Genomic DNA, 16,539 nt, shown 5'->3' with positions numbered 1-16,539 from the left:
CTTGCCTACTTAGTATTGCGCTGAATGGGGGCGATTGGGGGCGAGTGGAATTGACTGCGCCGTATGCCGCTGCTAGTAAAATATTGTCCTCAAGGCAAATTAACTGGCGGTGATCACGAACACCTTGATGTCAGCGCACGTTAGTCTTCCTAAAGGGGGTTGGCTGTGCCTATCCCAGTCCGATGTTCAAGTTGAATGAATCATGATGGGATCTCCTCTCCTCAATGGCAATTTAAAACTGAGGCTTTTCTCCATTAGCTATGTTCATGGCCGCTTTTGATTCAGCCCTACTACATACGCAGTTGGAAACGAATCTTCTGACCGATTATGATTAGTGTCCTTGCGGGCCGGAGGATGAAGTGCCTTCTAACTCAGATAGGTACATGTAAGTAAATGTAAGATTCCTTATGTGGTATTCTCCTTAGTGAAATACGTCACGTAGAGAGCTTGTATTGAGGGTGAAGTGAGGAGTGACTGTGCCGCATTTTTATGCGCAGCCAATGAGGTCCAACTGACTTACACTAAGGCCGCGGGAAGATTGAGGCTTGCAGATCTAGCCCCATAACCTACTCCTGATAGGATCGGATACACTGCGTCTTCCGCTTAGTCTCTTTACCCTCCAATCACCCGAGGCTTAATTCCCAGACGCCATGCTTTGACCTCCAACACTGAGTGCGGCTAAGTCGTTCCTATCACAAGTTGCAACAGTCTGAAACATCCGGCTTCAAAGCAGGGATGAATATCTTTCTCAGATCCACCGCTAAAGTCGCCACGCCCGCGCAACATGCGAGGGCAAGGCGCCAATCGTCAATTCTTGTATCAGTACATGCCACGTGCCAGCAGGCCCTTGTGTGTAGGGCATGCCCCTAAGCCCCGGATCTCCTTGAGAATCACCTGGCGCTAGGCTTATTGAGCAAGACGGCACTGCCACCAGTGTATGATCAACGAGACGAAAAAGACGCATGGAGGTTCGATGGCTAAAACCAAGGTGCTATATCAAACTAACCTGATCAGGTGTTCCTATTTTGGGCGCAATTGTTTGTAGTGCAGAGAGCATAGAAGGCTGCAAATACAGAAAATATGAGACATACAACGTGGTTTTTTCCAAGTATATCCCTTATTTTCATGGGCTGTTCTATTGATGCAGCTTTACCCGCCCCGAATGAATGCTGGAACCCGGGGACAGACTCTCAGGTGAAGCTTTTTTTTGTGATCGAGAACTTACGGATTATGTTTCTTTTCCTGTAAACCTCTACACACCGATCCAGCCCATGTTCCGGACGAACACAGGCCGCAGCATGGCGTCGCGTGATGGGCCGGCGTGGTCCGCAACCCTGGATGGGAGTGATATTATGTGTGTTGTGCCGACGGTCAAAGTGCACACTCCGAAGCAGCTTGTCTTCGACGACACGCTGCAGCGGGTGGGTGTACTTCACAGAAGATCCGCGAAGGCTTCAGCCTGCATCGATATAATGGAAACACCTACGAGATCTTGGTTCAGAACTGGTCCCTAATGGAAGTTTGTACTCGGTGTTGCCAGATGACGGGATGAAGACCGAGCTGGCGAACAATGATGGGTGTTATACGGTGATCACCTTGGTTTAGATGGCTTGCATGTAGTAGATATAGACGAAAGAATTATTTATGTAGCTATATACTCTTAGCCGAGCTGCTGGCTGCCGACTGCCGAGCTATTGCTCGCTTAGAGAGCTGCATTAGATAGTCCTAACATTGCGGCCCACTATTGGTTCAGCTACATACTGCCTTATATTTATGGGAATTGTCTTTCCCAAGTTGTTGTTAAATGAATCTCACATGACATCGCGAGCCCTATCTGGCGGCAGCAATGCCCATCTTTGATGTGACTATTCTGCTAAACTATTCTAGCGTTCGTTCGCAAGTACTAACTAACTAAATAACCATTGTACAACAGTCCAACTCCACAACAAACAACCCCCTTGACTCCCAACCCCTCCCAGTCACTCCACCTCCTCTCCACAATGATGCAACGCGGGGGGTGATCCATTCCGCACCTCCTACGGGCACGGACCGAGTCGCGTTGCAAGCCAAGCAAGCCAAGCAAGCATGGAGACTCGAGCTGGCTGATCTGTATGTAACCATCGACCGCGTTGATCATCCCACTCAACAACGCGCCCAGACATAGCATTCATTTTTATCCTACCCACTCCGCACGAGTTAACCGCGGCCCCCCCCCCCCCCCCCCCCTTCCTACCTGACTTCGGTCTTATTCTCGTCTCTATCTCTGTCTGTAGCTAGATGCAACATTGTTATTGTTGAATCCCCCAACCCAATGCATCTCCTCAACCATCTGCTGTGGACTCTCTCTGCAGCAGCAATAACAACAACAGCAGCACTCGCAGCTCCATCCCACCTCTGGGCAACACACTACAACGGCAATGTCTACACGCTGACCCTCTCCGGGGATGCCTTCTCCGTCACCGACACCCGCAAAACCTGCGGCGACTTGCCAAGCTGGCTGACCTTCGACTCCCACACGCGCACGCTGTACTGCTCCGACGAGAGCGGCACGTCCGACCCCTCGACGCACGGCTCTCTCACGGCGTACCACGCAGCTGCGGATGGCGTTCTGCATGAGCTTGCTACGACGGAGACGATAGGGGGTGGTGTGAATAGTGTTATCTATGAAGGGGATAATAGGAAGAAGTTTATTGCGATTGCGCATTAGTATGTTTCTCTCTTCTTCACTTACACACACACTCCCTCTCCCCCTCTAGGACACTCTTTTGTTCTTGTCTGAGATGCATACATTATTCGTTGAAGAATTGTCCAGTACTAACTCCAACCAGCGAAGGCTCCGCTGTATCAACATTCGCCCTCCCCCTCCACGATAACGCATCCACGCAGCAAGCGTTCCACTTTCACATGAAACACCCGGGCGCAGTGTCCCAACAAGATGCGCCGCACCCACACGAAGTGTTCCTTGACCCAACAGGAACATTCCTGATCAGCCCGGATCTAGGCATGGACGTACTGCACGTGTATGCGATCAACAGCGCGACGGGCCATTTAAGCAGCTGCCCAAGCGTGAAGATACAATTCGGCAGCGGGCCGCGCCACGGCGTCTTCTGGACTGACGGCACGGGCAAGGAGCCGTGGTGGGTATCTGCGGGAGACGGCGATGCGCAGAGACACATGTGGGCGCCGGTTGGGAAGACGATGATGTATCTTGTCAATGAGATTGGGGGCACGATGATGGTGTTTGATGTTGCGTATTCGCGGTCTGGGTGTATCAGCTTTTACAAGAAACAGACGCTCGTGCCGTACACCAACGGTGAGATGCCGGAGGGTGCAACGCCGGCTGAGATCAGGGAGATCGGAAATGCGTTTTATGTTTCGATTCGGAGTGATGGTGGATTCCCTGGAAAGAATGACTCCATGGTCATGCTAGACCGCTCGCCGCGCAGTGGACTGGTATCACTGCGCAATAAAACGCCGGCGCACGGCAAGGTACCGCGTACGTTTGCGATCAACCGCGCGGGTGATCTGGTGGCTATTGGCAACCAGGCATCCGCGACGGTAGCGATTGTGCGGAGAGATCGGGAGTCTGGGATTCTGGGTGAGCAGGTTGCCATCCTACAAGTTGGTGAGCCTGGGAAGGTTGGTACAACGGAGGGACTGAGCAGTGTGATCTGGGATGAGTAGGTAGACAAGATTGAGAAATCAAGAACTCGGATTGTGTGTGTGCGCGTGTGTGCCATGCTCTCACTTCTATAATAACAGCAAGATGGAAGGAAACCCCCCAGTTGCAAATATACTTCGCGTCAAAATGGGGAAGCAATCAAATACATCCGGAATCTGCACGTAACTCATAACATAACCAAAAAAAAAAAAAAAAAAATAGACAAAAAACCCCCCCAAAATGCTGCCGCAAGAATAGGTAAGAAATATATAAGAACCCTCCAACGAAAGAAGACCGGCTTGTTTCGTGTGTTTTGGACTGTCGGAAACCTGCACCGAGAAATAAATGCATGGGTAAATTTCCTGCCGCAGCCATGTTGGGACCATTGATCATGCCATGTCGTCGAGATCGATGAATCAGAAAATAAAGAAAAGGAACGTATTTTTCTCGAACGTAAGTCGTAACATCCGTAAAGGCATAGTCCGTCTTGAATCGGAATTATTTAAAGTCCAGTTGGAAGGCTTTCCATTTGCCTCCTACCGTTCGACATCGCGGACACCCACGTGCACTTGGATAGCTGGTCGGACCGTGGGGTGGCATGCTGTTCACGCCATTCCCCGGACTTCGGAACGAAACAGGCGGACTCGAAATGAACATGTTGACGCAGTCTCGACAGACGCCGCAGATGCACTCCGTACATGCATAACACTCGTTCAATGCCCAAGGGCGCTTGCAATTTGCGCAGAAAATTTGGATTTCCCGGTTGTGGTAGGATGCTGGAGTCGGATTGGAGAATCGATGGTGCTGTCGCTGGTTGATGGGGGGAATTAAATTCAGCACCGGACTGGAATCGGAATTCGAGGACGGTGCGAGCCCAGACGTGAAATTCTTGCCGGACGCTGTAGACATGGAATCGAGTGACGATTCAATGGATGGGAATGGTTCCAAATCGCTATCACGGCCCCTCTCAAAAGGCGGCGGTGTCAATGATTTGTGCAGGGGCGAGGCGGCGTAAGAATGGGGAGGGAATGGTGGCCGATGTGAGCCAAGAGGCGGTAGCCCAGATGTCGGCTGGAAAGCCGGTGGGAGCGAGGACCGATTCTTCGGCGCTGATGTCACGTTGGCAAACAGCGGGGCAATTGTGGGTGAACGACCAGCCTTGCGGGAGTTACATTAACATTTTATGGATTACATGGAATTTGTGGACAAAAAGCTCACCTCTGAATGTCGCTCATCATCTACTTCGGTAGCCGAGGTCGCTGCTTCAATGAGGTCCTCCCAGCGCTTGCCTTGCGCCCACGCAGCCGTTTGCGGCTCTGCGGAGAGGGCTTTGCGATCGCCCAAGCTCGGTCGCCTGCCCAAATCCTTCGATCGGGGCCGTTCATGCTTTGGTTTCCGCGCCGATTGCGAGATGGACGACTTGCGCTGGCGCGAAACCTTTTCTTTCCGCTGGATGGGAGGCAGAGTGGATGAGCGACCGGGCGGGGAGTGATTCAAGATAGATGGAAGAAGCTCCCGCGGGCGAGACGAAGCAAATGGCGGCAGAGATTCCTGTTTGAAATGGTCGCGCAGAGACGGTAATTCAATCGACGAGTGCATGCCGGGTCGGGTCACGTCGGTATCGGAATGAGTATCCTGAAAATTTCCCACAGGTTAATGGACAAAGCAGCCTGCGCAGAGAAGAAAAAAAGAAACCAACCATATCGGTATCCCAGTCCGAGGCGAGCCGGTGGTGGTGCAATTCTGCCAGAGCAACAGCCGCCGTAGCTGCGGATGGGTGAGGTTCATCTAGAGCTCGAGGAGTGGCCGGGGAGCTGGCGTCCCGGACGTAGATGTCCCGCTCCACTTCTGTGGGTAGCCGTCAGTATCCGGATCCGATCTTCCAAGAACAAAGATTCAGAAGCACACTAACCATTTCGGCGTCGGGGCTGGGGTTGTTCTGGGGGGGAGAGCTGTGCGCGTTGTTCGGGAGGGGTGGTGACCATCAGCAGGAAGCTCTCTTCGGTAGCCGGGAGCTTCGGGATATAGTGGTTCGGGTGCGCACGTCGAATGTGCTCCTGCATGGACCGATAGCGCTTTTCCTGGAGGGGAGCCGAGTCAGTTCCTGTGGGGGTTTGGTCTCTCTCCCGTGGTGCTCGGGGCTTGATCGCCATGCGCCGTTGCAGGAGGAGGGGGCTTGGGCTGTCGCCCAGAAAGAGGGGGGGGGGCAATGGTAACTTACTCCCAGACATCGCTTGCGACAATTGGAGCCGTCGTTATTCTTCAAGGGACACACCACCTCATTATTGGCGTCGGTGACCGAAAAAGAGCCGGTCAGGGAGCTTCGGGGAGGCATGGTGTATAGAAGCCGGTCGGATCCCTGGGGGGCGGGGCGAGAGGAGGGGGGAGTGCTCGAAAAGAGAAAGAGAGGGAGAGAGGGAAGACCCAAGCTGGAAAGTCTGGATTAAAGCAAAGCACGAAAAAATCCAGAAAAGCCCATGCTTCGGAGGTGGGGGTTGGGAAAGGGAAGATCCAAGCCGGGGGGGTTGAGAGGATGTGAGAAGAGAGGAAGAAGAGAGGGCCATGAAGAACGACAAGTACTCGGCGCCATTGGACGATGTACGATGCGGGTATTACGCGGTAATTTTACAAGCTTAGCTGCCGGCCCAGCTCGAGACCTAGTGCTTATACTCTGTCCACCTGCGTGTGAACTCGGTTCGGGAATACAAATTCGTAGAGCATCCTCTCGAGACGTTTCTTTTCCAGATCCCGTCCGTCTGAAGGACACAGGGGAGAGTTGGATCACGGGTAAGGTATGGTCCCGTACCATTCTCCCCAGCGAAACTCTGGAGATAATTCCGAGGGCAGAACTACTAGGTCCAAGGACGGATTTATTTATTATAGAAACTATAGAGAAAGAGCTACATAAATCTTCCAGAAGCATTCGGTTTAGCCGACACTCCCAGCCGTGTAGGGCAGGCGAGCACTTGCCCAACGATAGGCGCTATCAGCGGCCCCTCCAAAGCTCTCCGCAGCTCCGAAGCTCTAAGGTCGAAGGAGGGGAGCTCCGGTGGCGAACGCCACGTTACGGTACAATACAATCGGCCGGAGAAAAATGAACCTGTGGAATGTGCCTCAGGAGGTAGGGGTCGATGCCCTACGGGAGTGAAATGCTGTCCATAGAAACTAGCTTTCACTCCACAAAGGCCAGGAGTCAAAACGGCGCACTCCGGAGGCCGAGATACCCGTGACGTCCATGAGTGAGAGCCCGTTCAGCTCAATGTAACGCCCGCGCCGGTTGTAATACCTGGTCATGACAAGGCATGGAGAGCAGCAGCAAAGTAGCCTGATTGGCCCAAGTGGAGACTCGGGTTTCAATTGTCCGCGTTGTCATTGGCGTAGCGGCTGGGCGGCAACGGCGCCTTGCCGGATAAGGAGAGTCGTGCAGAGCGTGAAAAAAGTCTGCCTGAGACGACAGGGAGGGCGAGTAGGTCCATATTAAGTTGTGTAGGTAGTAGAAGTAGGTATGTACGTGACAATGTAGTTGACCCCCAGACGTGAAGTAGGTAGACTTGCATGCCGGCGTCGTCACGGCCATGCAAGGTTTATGTTTCAGTCTCTTCCATTGGGAGAGAGACGTCCGGATTGGACCCCTGGGTAATGGGTCAGGAACCTTTGGTAACCCTAAGCCAGGTTCAACCGGTGGTCGGGACAGGATTATCGATCTAGGATGTATATCTTCTCAACCCATGACATGTTCTTCCAGCGGAGGTGTGATCAGACCACTAGTCTCAACATGTTGCCCTACTTGACCGTTGGAAACGATATCCTCGCCCGCAAAGAACAGTAGCACCGCCTCCGCCGCAGCCTTGGAGTCATCATCATCCTCCTTGCCAGGGACAAAGGCACGGGAAATCCGCTCCAGATAGGAAGCCACCAACTCTGCCGGCCAGTTAGCCCGCCGCCCAAACTCCTGGCACAGCTCGCTGTTGACAAAAGTATCAAACTCGAAATGGCCCTGGTACGTCAGGATGCGGCCGGGGCAGTACAGACCCTGAATCGGGCACTGGGCACTGCTGCCGATGTTCATCCACGGTGTGGGCAGGGACACTAGGGAGCTCGTTCCTCTGGCTATGGCCAACGCCTCAGGTGTAGGCACCACCTGGTCGCCATGGATGAGTTGGATGCGGAATGGGGACTGGGATGATGCCCGCGCAAGAGGTGGGAAGTGCGCAGTGAAAGACGGGTGTAGGGTGATTGGTTCGATGCCCATCTCGTATCCCGTCTGCGCGTGCTCCACGTGGAACGCAGAGGATGGAGTCGTCAGTTTGGCAGAGAGTAGCGCCTGAGCGATGATCTGGTGGCCGAAGCAAGAACCGAAGATCTTGACGTGCGGGAAATCCGTATACACCGTCTGAATGAAAGATTCCAGGCCATGAATCCAGGGCTGGTCTTCATACGCCGATGCCGCGGAGCCGGTGATCAAGATTGCATCGATATGTCCCAAGGGCCCGCCAGCATGATGTTCGTTGAAGGATCGTGGGCTCGCGCGCAAAGACTCGAGAGGTGGCAACGATCTTCCCCAGGCGTCAAAGGCCGTGACATGCACGGCAAGCGGTCCTTTCTGGAGCGGGCTGGCCGGATTCTGGTTCAGACGCTCGGCAGCAGTCTGGAGAAGATCGCGGAATTGAGAACTATAGAGTCCCCGAGCTTTGTAAACGGACAGACATGGGATATCGGCGTCTAGGACGGCAACATGGATCTTGTGTGGTGCCATATGCTTTTTTGGACGCTGCAACAACCGAAATGAGTGCTGATTAAAAAGGAGTGAGAAAGAGAAGCCCTTTGCAAAAAGAGAGAATGTAAGAAGAGATGCTGAACGCTACAGGTTGAGTCATTGATGGCAGAAAAGAAACTGCATCTTTGATGCCACTGATAGGGCGTGGGGCCGGATCCAAATGCCCGATAAGGATTTTCGTTAATAATGCGGTGGAGTTTGCGCCTCCCAGATCAGGCAGCTGAATCCTTGTCTGCGTGAAGCGGTTTGTTCTTTTCATATAACTGCTGAAGGAGTGTAGAAGATGTCGAAAACAGTATTTTAAAGGCTGTCATTTTCTGCGATTAGTGAGCGTCCCTTGTCATCTCTTGTATGGGACTCGATTCGAGAGTGTGCTCGAGAAAGTGACCCGAGGAGGCGCAATGCCTCCAACTCCATTAGAATTGTGATAAAGCAGTTAGTAGTACAGCAAGCGTTTGCTATTGAATCAATGTTCAGCTCGGTCCACGTGTGTGTTATAAAAGGCGAGAGAAGAGCCGATCCCGAGGCCTGTTCAACCCCAACGGGCAATGCGAGGATTATTGACCAAAGGTTGACAGGCCAGCAACCCGGCCGAGACAACGGCTTCTAAATGATTGACACCATATCGAATTGCCTCACTCAGATGAACAGATCTGCCTGGAGTATTGCTCTTTTGGGCTATAATGGATCCCCTCGTGGCGGTTACTTGATGCAGGACCGACAGGCCTAGAAGATCCCTACATCCTGGTCAAGATCCTGGAGAGATGGAGATGTGGAACTATCGGCCGAGTGAAGAACTATCTACGCTTAGGATGGAGCAATAATAAGCATGGCGCTGTCATGGCAGTGCAACCCCACGGCCGAATTGTAACTACCGATATACAAATAGGGTTACTGTAACCATTCCTCCACCCAAGTATGATTAACATGTTTTTCCCTCGATCCCATCGTGCATGCAATGGCATCACCCTGTACCCCAGAGAAAGATAATTAAAGATCTTGCAGTGACGCACCATTAATTGCGTTCATGGAGGGAAAAAAAGGCGCCAAGTTGCGATCGGCCTATGGGCGGCCATCACAACATCAACCCCCGCAAATTGCGCCATCCTAGCCCCGACCCCCCAATCAGCCCACAACAGGCGCTCAGAACTTCAGAATAAGCGATTGTCCGTGCCACGGCTTTCATTCCGCCCCTCTATGCCCCTCATTGAAACTCGGGTCGTCGCCAAACGACTGTTATCGCCTATAGGATTGCGAATCACGGTCCTCGCACGCCATTTAGCCCACTCGCTTCCTCACTCTGGATATCAGGCATTAGGACCTTCTTTTTTTTGTGCCGCACTGACGATCTTGGCTTTCCTCCTAAAACATAAATAGAGCCATGTAACCCAACTTTCGGATAGTGTTCAATTAAGCAAAAGTTTCTCCCATCTTGTTCTTATCTCGCACCTGTACACACACCATGGCCCCCGCACTCACCGATTCCGCTACTACCGCATCCCACAGGCTCGATGCGCCGCTGGAACTCTTCCCCGATGGTCTGAGGACCACCGGCCAGCACCCCCCGCTATACGACCAAATCCACCCCTTTGACCGCTTCCCGCGCCAGATCACCGGCCCTACCGTCTGGAAAGCCGAGGACTACCACGATAACCCGGAGAAGTGGACGCATGCCTTCACCCCATCCCAGGTTGAGGAACTTAGCGCGGCGTCGGATGCTTTCCTTGCGTCCAAGACCCCGCTGACCGGCATTTCCAAGGTGAGCTTTAAGCTAGTTTTGTTTCCACAGGCAGTACTAACCAGAAGCAGAGCAACTTCCCTCTCCCCACTCTAGCGCCGTTCCTGGAGACACTGCGCAAAGACTTGGTTGACGGCAAGGGCTTTATCCTCTTCAAGGGCTTCCCCGTCGAGAAATGGGGCAACCACAAGTGTGCTATTGCATACATGGGTCTGGGCACGTACCTGGGCTACTTCGTCAGCCAGAACAGCCGCGGCCACGTTCTGGGTCACGTCAAGGATCTCGGAGAGGATGCGGAGCAGATTGATAAAGTGCGCATCTACCGGACCAATGCTCGGTATGTTAATTGCCTTTTTCCTGCTCATAAAACAGAGCAACAAGCTAACGAAAGGAAAATCTACAGCCAATTCTTCCACTCCGACGACTCCGACATTGTCGGTCTTCTCTGCATCGCCAAGGCCCTCGAGGGCGGCGAGTCCGACCTCGTCTCCTCGCATCACGTCTACAACACCCTGGCCGTCGAGCGGCCCGATATCCTCAAGACCTTGACCGAGCCGATCTGGTACTTCGACCGCAAGGGCGAGACCAGCAAGGGCGAGGACGAGTACATCCGCACGAGCGTGGTGTACCTGGAGCGCGGCGAGAACGGACGCGTGTACACCAAATGGGATCCCTACTACGTGCGCTCGTTGAACCGCTTCTCTGACGCGGGCATCATCCCGCCCATGTCCGACGCGCAGCAGGAAGCCCTGAAAGTGCTGGAGGAGACCTGCGTCCGCCTCTCGCTGCACATGGTCCTGGACGTCGGCGACATCCAGTTCCTTGCCAACTCGCATATCTTCCACGCGCGCACTGCCTACACGGACCATGCGCCCCCTATGCCCCGCCGCCATCTGATGCGTCTGTGGCTTGCGACTCCGGAGCATGAGGGTGGCTGGAAGCTGCCTTTCTGGGATAGCAATGAGAAGAAGCGCGGTGGTATCCAGGTTGATGACCAGCCGCCTGTGGCGCCGCTGGATGCGGAGTAAAAACGTGCTTTCTGATAGAGTAATGAGCTTATGTGTAGATAGATATCCATATTTGTTTAGTTAAATGTTTTCGTTTGTTCTGCTCCTATATCAATGTTCTAGATCGAGTCTCAAGCAGCGTAGCCGAGGAGTTATCTGAGACAACATGACCACAAGGAGAAAGGACATGGTACGTAGCTTCTATGACCGGCACAAGCAGCCGATATGACTTTTTTTGCGATTGGTCAGGTTTGATGATGGGGCAGCCTCGGCTTGACAAGGGTCCGCTCTCAGAATCTTAGCGATACTTACATTTGCCGGGGTGCGTGTTCAGCCTTATGAGCTGAATTGTATTAATGATCTAGAATGCGTCTATCAGTGATTGCAACGCTCTAGGCATAGTCGTGCTGTGGATTGACGCCTTCTACTAGGTGCAGCATTATTCTGGTAGTCTGTGATTCTTTATTTCATTTGCATTTTTCTCGGGGCCATTGATGTATTCATCCATTCATTCATTAGTCGCACCAAAATGACAATATAATCAACCCAATGTAAGCCCTTGCGCTTGAATGCAGGGTTCAAAACAATCTGGCCTCGCTTGATCGCTCCAAATAATGCGTTTACCACTCACCCGCCGACTCAGAGCCGTGGTCCTCACCTAGTTCAAACAGACTCCATGGTCTTCCTTGTGGAGAAACTCATTGTTCTGGTGGAGGTATTTGATTCACCCAGCGCAGGGTTCCGGCTTGAGCTCGCAGCAACCTTGGCCTGGAGCGCGGCACGGATGTCCTCCTTGCTCCGGTTCTTCCACGCAGGATAGCCATCCTGGCTGAGCGGGAACAGAACCAGGTTTTCTGGGCGGGCCATGAAGTCGTCCACATTTGGGGGTGGGGTGGCTGTGATGATATCAAGCTCCTGGGCAATCTGGCGACAGTATGTGGTGAGTTGGAGATCGTTAACATCCTGGCCGAAGGGGTTCTCGATCTCGCTGCCAATGGCAAGCAGGCCGAGGATAATGTACGCGGCAACTATTGTTATCAGCGACATTGCTTCTTGGATTTGACGCTCCGGCGTGCCTACCCATAGAAGCTGGGATGGTAATCCAGTTCAAGAAACCATACAGCTGGAAGGGGAGGACCGTAACATAAATCCATGAAATCTGGGAAATGGCGATGCTATATGCGGCGGGGAGAGGAGTGTCAAGCACCCGCTCCGTCCCGGTCAAGATCTCGGTTAGCGAGGTCATCATATTCACTATAAGATCTAGTAAGCACAGCATCTCGGCCTCGAGTGACTTCTTTCACTTACTGGACTGAGCCTGATATTGGGCCAGAGAGAGCGTGCCATTCTTCACACACGAATCGACATAGGCAGATAAGTGGTGGAGGATCTCAAGTGGAAGATGTCCTAGCGGCTTCTTGGACCGCTTAACCAGCTTGCGCGGGTTGGACTTGGCGAACGAAATGCCTAGGTACTCTCCTACGGATTTCCAAGGAGTTTTCGACTGGGGATACATGGAGCCGTGGTCATGGGCGTCGAGGGCAAACGTATCTAGATGGGCGATGAGGCCCGCCAAGTCCTCGTATGCGACATCAGGCTCAAAGCGGAGTTTGTGTTTGAGAGCCACGGCAAATGCGAGGATCAGGTTCATGGCAGTCCTATGGCATGCTGTAATTAATCATGGATCTCGTATGATCTCGATAGGCTGACTGCACATACAGTTTTCTCAAAAGATCCACCTTGCCTTCCTCTCCTTCCCGTTCGCCGAAGTGCACCCAAATGATGCGGGCCAGATTGCGCGAGGTCTGAACCAGCGAGGCCCAGTACTTGCGTCCATCTGCCCATCTTGATTCATGTCAACTCTTGCGAGATACTACTCCGGTCATACTCCTTGCAAGCCGGGGGCCCTACCTTTCGTATGCAGTCGAACCGCGGAACGACAATGACAAGCCCACCACGAAACCCAGAACTGTAAGCAGTATGTTGTTGATACCAACTGTTCCGCCCCATAAGATGCATCTCGGTCAATCTGAGCTAGCGTCATACCCTCGGGAGGAGACTTACGGTTATGATAAAAGTGAGAAATGCAGGTAATGAGAGTCGCCCAGGCCCCCACGATCAATAGCGGTATGATCATTTGAGGCATTATACTTCCCTGAACTCGCATGACGATAGGCCATTTCGAGTGTCGGGTCATGTTGCGGGGCCCGTGCTATGAAGTTGTTGCCATATCCAGTCAGGAATCAACCATTACTTGCCATCTTCTATCTCAAGCTTCCTTCTCGAGGCTCACATACAAAGTACCGCTCCAGCTCGCTGCGATCTCGCACATGGAATTGTGACTCCCGCGAGTCCGCCAGATGCCCCATGAAGCTCGCCCGCCGCGATAACGGCTCGATAAAGTCCCGCTCCGGCAAGCTGGAGAGGGGTGGAGTCGGGCCCTTTTTCTCGTCATGATGGTATACATCGGCGGGGACGGGAATAGGACCGCTGTTATTGGCTACGGCGGCTGGAGATGCGCTATGGACCGAAGCGGGGGCCTCGTCGTCCGACATGGTCAGCGAAAAATGAGACAGCGAAAGAAGTAAATAGTGAGAACAAAAATGGAGAAGTACTTGATGGAGTAGAGTATTGAAACTACGTCACGCCAACTCCGTTTCGCCGTTTCTCTCGATCTACAGTCGCGTGTGTAGATTGTTTCGACTGCCAAGTAGAGCTACAGCGCCACTTGCCGTCTTGGGAAGCAGCCACGTCAAGAGACCTATTCTTAAAACGAAGACGGACATCTGACTGAAAGAATCACATATGTTCCGAACTGCCTCTTGATCTTCGTTTTGTGCTGACCTGTCGATTTAATTTAGCGATAACTAATGCAGTTGAAGTTCTATTGATGAACCATTTACAAGATTCAATATTCTGCCTAAACAGCTATGTAGTCTCCGTCAAGCACCATACTGTCTGGTTAAAAAACGTGCTCTTTATACACTCGCGGATTCTTGGGGTCGAGTATACTTCGCGTGGATACCCGGACGGGTGAAAGCCAAGGGCGGATTGTTCCGCTTGACGTTTGTCTTGTTTGCATTTGTACGCGGATGAACGTTAAGCTTATCACTACTAATATCCACTCCTGCTTCAGACATGTAAGAGCGAATGGCTGGTATGGATCTCCAAAAACGCAGCAGGCCGGTAGCCATTGCCCCGGTACCGCCCCACCGAACTGGCGCGATCGATGTTGCTCTCATGCCGTATGCGTGCCAGACCTGTGCCAAACGCAAAGTAAAATGCGACAAGGCATCGCCTACATGTTCAGGCTGCCGCAAGGGAAAACTCGAGTGTCTCTATCGAAAATCTCGACCCCAATACCGGAAACGAAAGTTGAGCGGCGACCTTTGCGAAAAGCTTGCTCGGTACGAGCACATTCTGCAGCAACACGGTTTGCTGGAGGCTGTTGCATCGCCATCCGCTGGAGAGACACCGCCGTCACAGGAACTAATATCTCTCCGATGGGCTGACCCAGAAACAGCGAGAAATGGCAAGCTTCTTGTTGGACAGGGCAAGTCGCGATATATCTACAGCAATTTCTGGCGTAATCTCGAAGATGATGAGCTGCAGCATGCTTCCGATGAAGAAGAAGAGGATAACCAAGCAGTCTCCCATGTTGCATCAGGCCCTTTGACAGGCGCATTTATGGGCTATCAACAGAGCCTTTTCACGTATCACCCAACCCACGTGCAAGCCATGATACTGTGGGAGAACCACATCGAAAACGTCGAACCTCTCTGCAAAATCATACACATTCCATCGACTCGCAAGATGATTCAGATGGCTTCGCAGCAGCCTGAAATTATATCGAAAACTGACGAGTACCTGCTGTTTGCCATATACCACTTTGCGGTCTTCTCCATGACGGAAGAGGACTGTGTCGAGAAATTGGGGCAGTCGCGTGCTACACTGTTGCAACGATATCATTTCGCGACGCGGCAAGCTCTGGTCAATGCGTCTTTTCTCAAAACCACCGAGATGTCGGTTCTGCAATCCCTCGTCCTCTTCATTCTACCGTGCCGGCACTTCTACGATTCGCACACTTACTGGATATTGACGGGAGTTGCGGTCCGCATAGCGCAACGTATGGGGCTCCATCGGGACGGAGAGAAGCTGGGCTTGTCACCGTTTGATGTACAAATGAGACGACGACTATTTTATCAACTTCTGCCGCTGGACGGCAATGCCAGCGTACTGTCCGGCACAGGAATATCTGTTATGCCAGACGCCTGGGACACCCAGCCGCCCCTCAATATAAATGACGACCAGATATGGCCAGGAATGACGGAGACGCCGCAAGAACAAAGCGGCGCAACCGATATGATCTTCTGCTTGTCGCGCGCCTGTATTGGGAGATTCTTTACTAAGGCGACAAGACCGGCGGACGATGCAGCGCCCTGGCAGTTCAAAGACTACCCCAATGCCGAGCTGGCTATCATGGATGCCGAACGCCAAGTCGAGGAGAAATATATTCGCTATTGTGACATTGTCAATCCATTACATTTTCTGACTATCGGCCTGGCTAGATCGGGGATCACGGCTATGCGCGTTCGAACCAAGCTCCCCAAAGTACGGAACCAGACCGCCACGGACGCTGAGATGAAGGAGCTGTTTTATCTAGCGCAGAAAATCATGGATACTGACGCGGCCACCTGCACTAATACAGGCCTCAGGAAGTACCGCTGGCATGTGCGACCGTTTTTCTTGTGGGGTTTGTGGGACTCGATGATTTTCGTTCTGACGAGCCTGTGGAAGAGACTCAGCCTGCTCTCACCTGCAGAAACCGAAATCGCCTGGTCTCAGGTAGAGCAAGTCTACAACAACCACGACGAGCTCCTCAATTCAAGGCGAGCGCTGCACGTGGCGTTTGGGCGCCTCACGGTGAAAGCCTGGGATACCCATCGTCTGCCGAGCAGGGGTGTGCTGGAGCCAGCTTTCATCACTACATTACGTTCCCAGCGGAAAAGGAAAAGTCTGAATAGCAGTGCGAGTCCTCTTGACAGGAACACGGATACAATGACTCCTCCAATCGAACCGTCCCCCGCAAGTGACGCGAATGCATCATCGGATACGCCCTCGGTTGGCGTGAACCTTGATATAGATAGTGATTTCAGTCTCGCAGCCGCAGACTGGATGTTCTGGGATCAGTTGATCCGGGATTATCAGACGCAAGATGATTCCTAGAATCGTTCTATACCAAAATAGTGTCTCTTGATTGGTCAAAAGCTCGGGTTCCCGATGACCGAGAGCTGGGCCAATCAACTCCCGGCATTCGGGAGTCGAAGGCCCGAAACCTATACTCTCTATATAATCG

At 52.6% G+C, this 16,539-nt stretch overlaps 6 protein-coding genes across 6 annotated transcripts; 3 read left to right on the top strand and 3 right to left on the bottom strand.

The window, feature by feature from the left end:
• Positions 1-2,311: 2,311 nt before the first annotated feature.
• On the top strand, positions 2,312-3,684 carry PFLUO_LOCUS9294 (uncharacterized protein; the record flags this gene model as incomplete). The annotated part of the gene is made up of 2 exons (XM_073787106.1): positions 2,312-2,706; positions 2,829-3,684. The coding sequence occupies 2 exons, from the start codon at positions 2,312-2,314 to the stop codon at positions 3,682-3,684; spliced, it is 1,251 nt and encodes a 416-aa protein (XP_073643295.1).
• A 475-nt stretch (positions 3,685-4,159) lies between these two features.
• On the bottom strand, positions 4,160-5,996 carry PFLUO_LOCUS9293 (uncharacterized protein; the record flags this gene model as incomplete). The annotated part of the gene is made up of 5 exons (XM_073787105.1): positions 4,160-4,819; positions 4,880-5,296; positions 5,361-5,509; positions 5,574-5,742; positions 5,883-5,996. The coding sequence occupies 5 exons, from the start codon at positions 5,994-5,996 to the stop codon at positions 4,160-4,162; spliced, it is 1,509 nt and encodes a 502-aa protein (XP_073643294.1).
• Positions 5,997-7,382: 1,386 nt separating this feature from the next.
• Positions 7,383-8,417, bottom strand: PFLUO_LOCUS9292 (uncharacterized protein; the record flags this gene model as incomplete). The annotated part of the gene is made up of 1 exon (XM_073787104.1): positions 7,383-8,417. One exon carries the CDS (start codon positions 8,415-8,417, stop codon positions 7,383-7,385), a length of 1,035 nt encoding a protein of 344 aa, XP_073643293.1.
• Positions 8,418-9,900: 1,483 nt separating this feature from the next.
• On the top strand, positions 9,901-11,204 carry PFLUO_LOCUS9291 (uncharacterized protein; the record flags this gene model as incomplete). Its single annotated transcript, XM_073787103.1, has 3 exons — positions 9,901-10,197; positions 10,248-10,513; positions 10,580-11,204. 3 exons carry the CDS (start codon positions 9,901-9,903, stop codon positions 11,202-11,204), a joined length of 1,188 nt encoding a protein of 395 aa, XP_073643292.1.
• A 642-nt stretch (positions 11,205-11,846) lies between these two features.
• PFLUO_LOCUS9290 (uncharacterized protein) lies at positions 11,847-13,738 on the bottom strand (the record flags this gene model as incomplete). The annotated part of the gene is made up of 5 exons (XM_073787102.1): positions 11,847-12,211; positions 12,264-12,437; positions 12,492-12,841; positions 12,903-13,020; positions 13,477-13,738. 5 exons carry the CDS (start codon positions 13,736-13,738, stop codon positions 11,847-11,849), a joined length of 1,269 nt encoding a protein of 422 aa, XP_073643291.1.
• Positions 13,739-14,333: 595 nt separating this feature from the next.
• Positions 14,334-16,409, top strand: PFLUO_LOCUS9289 (uncharacterized protein; the record flags this gene model as incomplete). The annotated part of the gene is made up of 1 exon (XM_073787101.1): positions 14,334-16,409. The coding sequence occupies one exon, from the start codon at positions 14,334-14,336 to the stop codon at positions 16,407-16,409; it is 2,076 nt and encodes a 691-aa protein (XP_073643290.1).
• Positions 16,410-16,539: the final 130 nt, after the last annotated feature.

Source organism: Penicillium psychrofluorescens, assembly GCF_964197705.1.
Source record: "Penicillium psychrofluorescens genome assembly, chromosome: 6".
NCBI lineage: Eukaryota > Fungi > Ascomycota > Eurotiomycetes > Eurotiales > Aspergillaceae > Penicillium > Penicillium psychrofluorescens.
The sequence above is the reverse complement of the archived record's forward strand: the minus strand, read 5'-3'. Positions and strand labels throughout refer to the sequence as shown.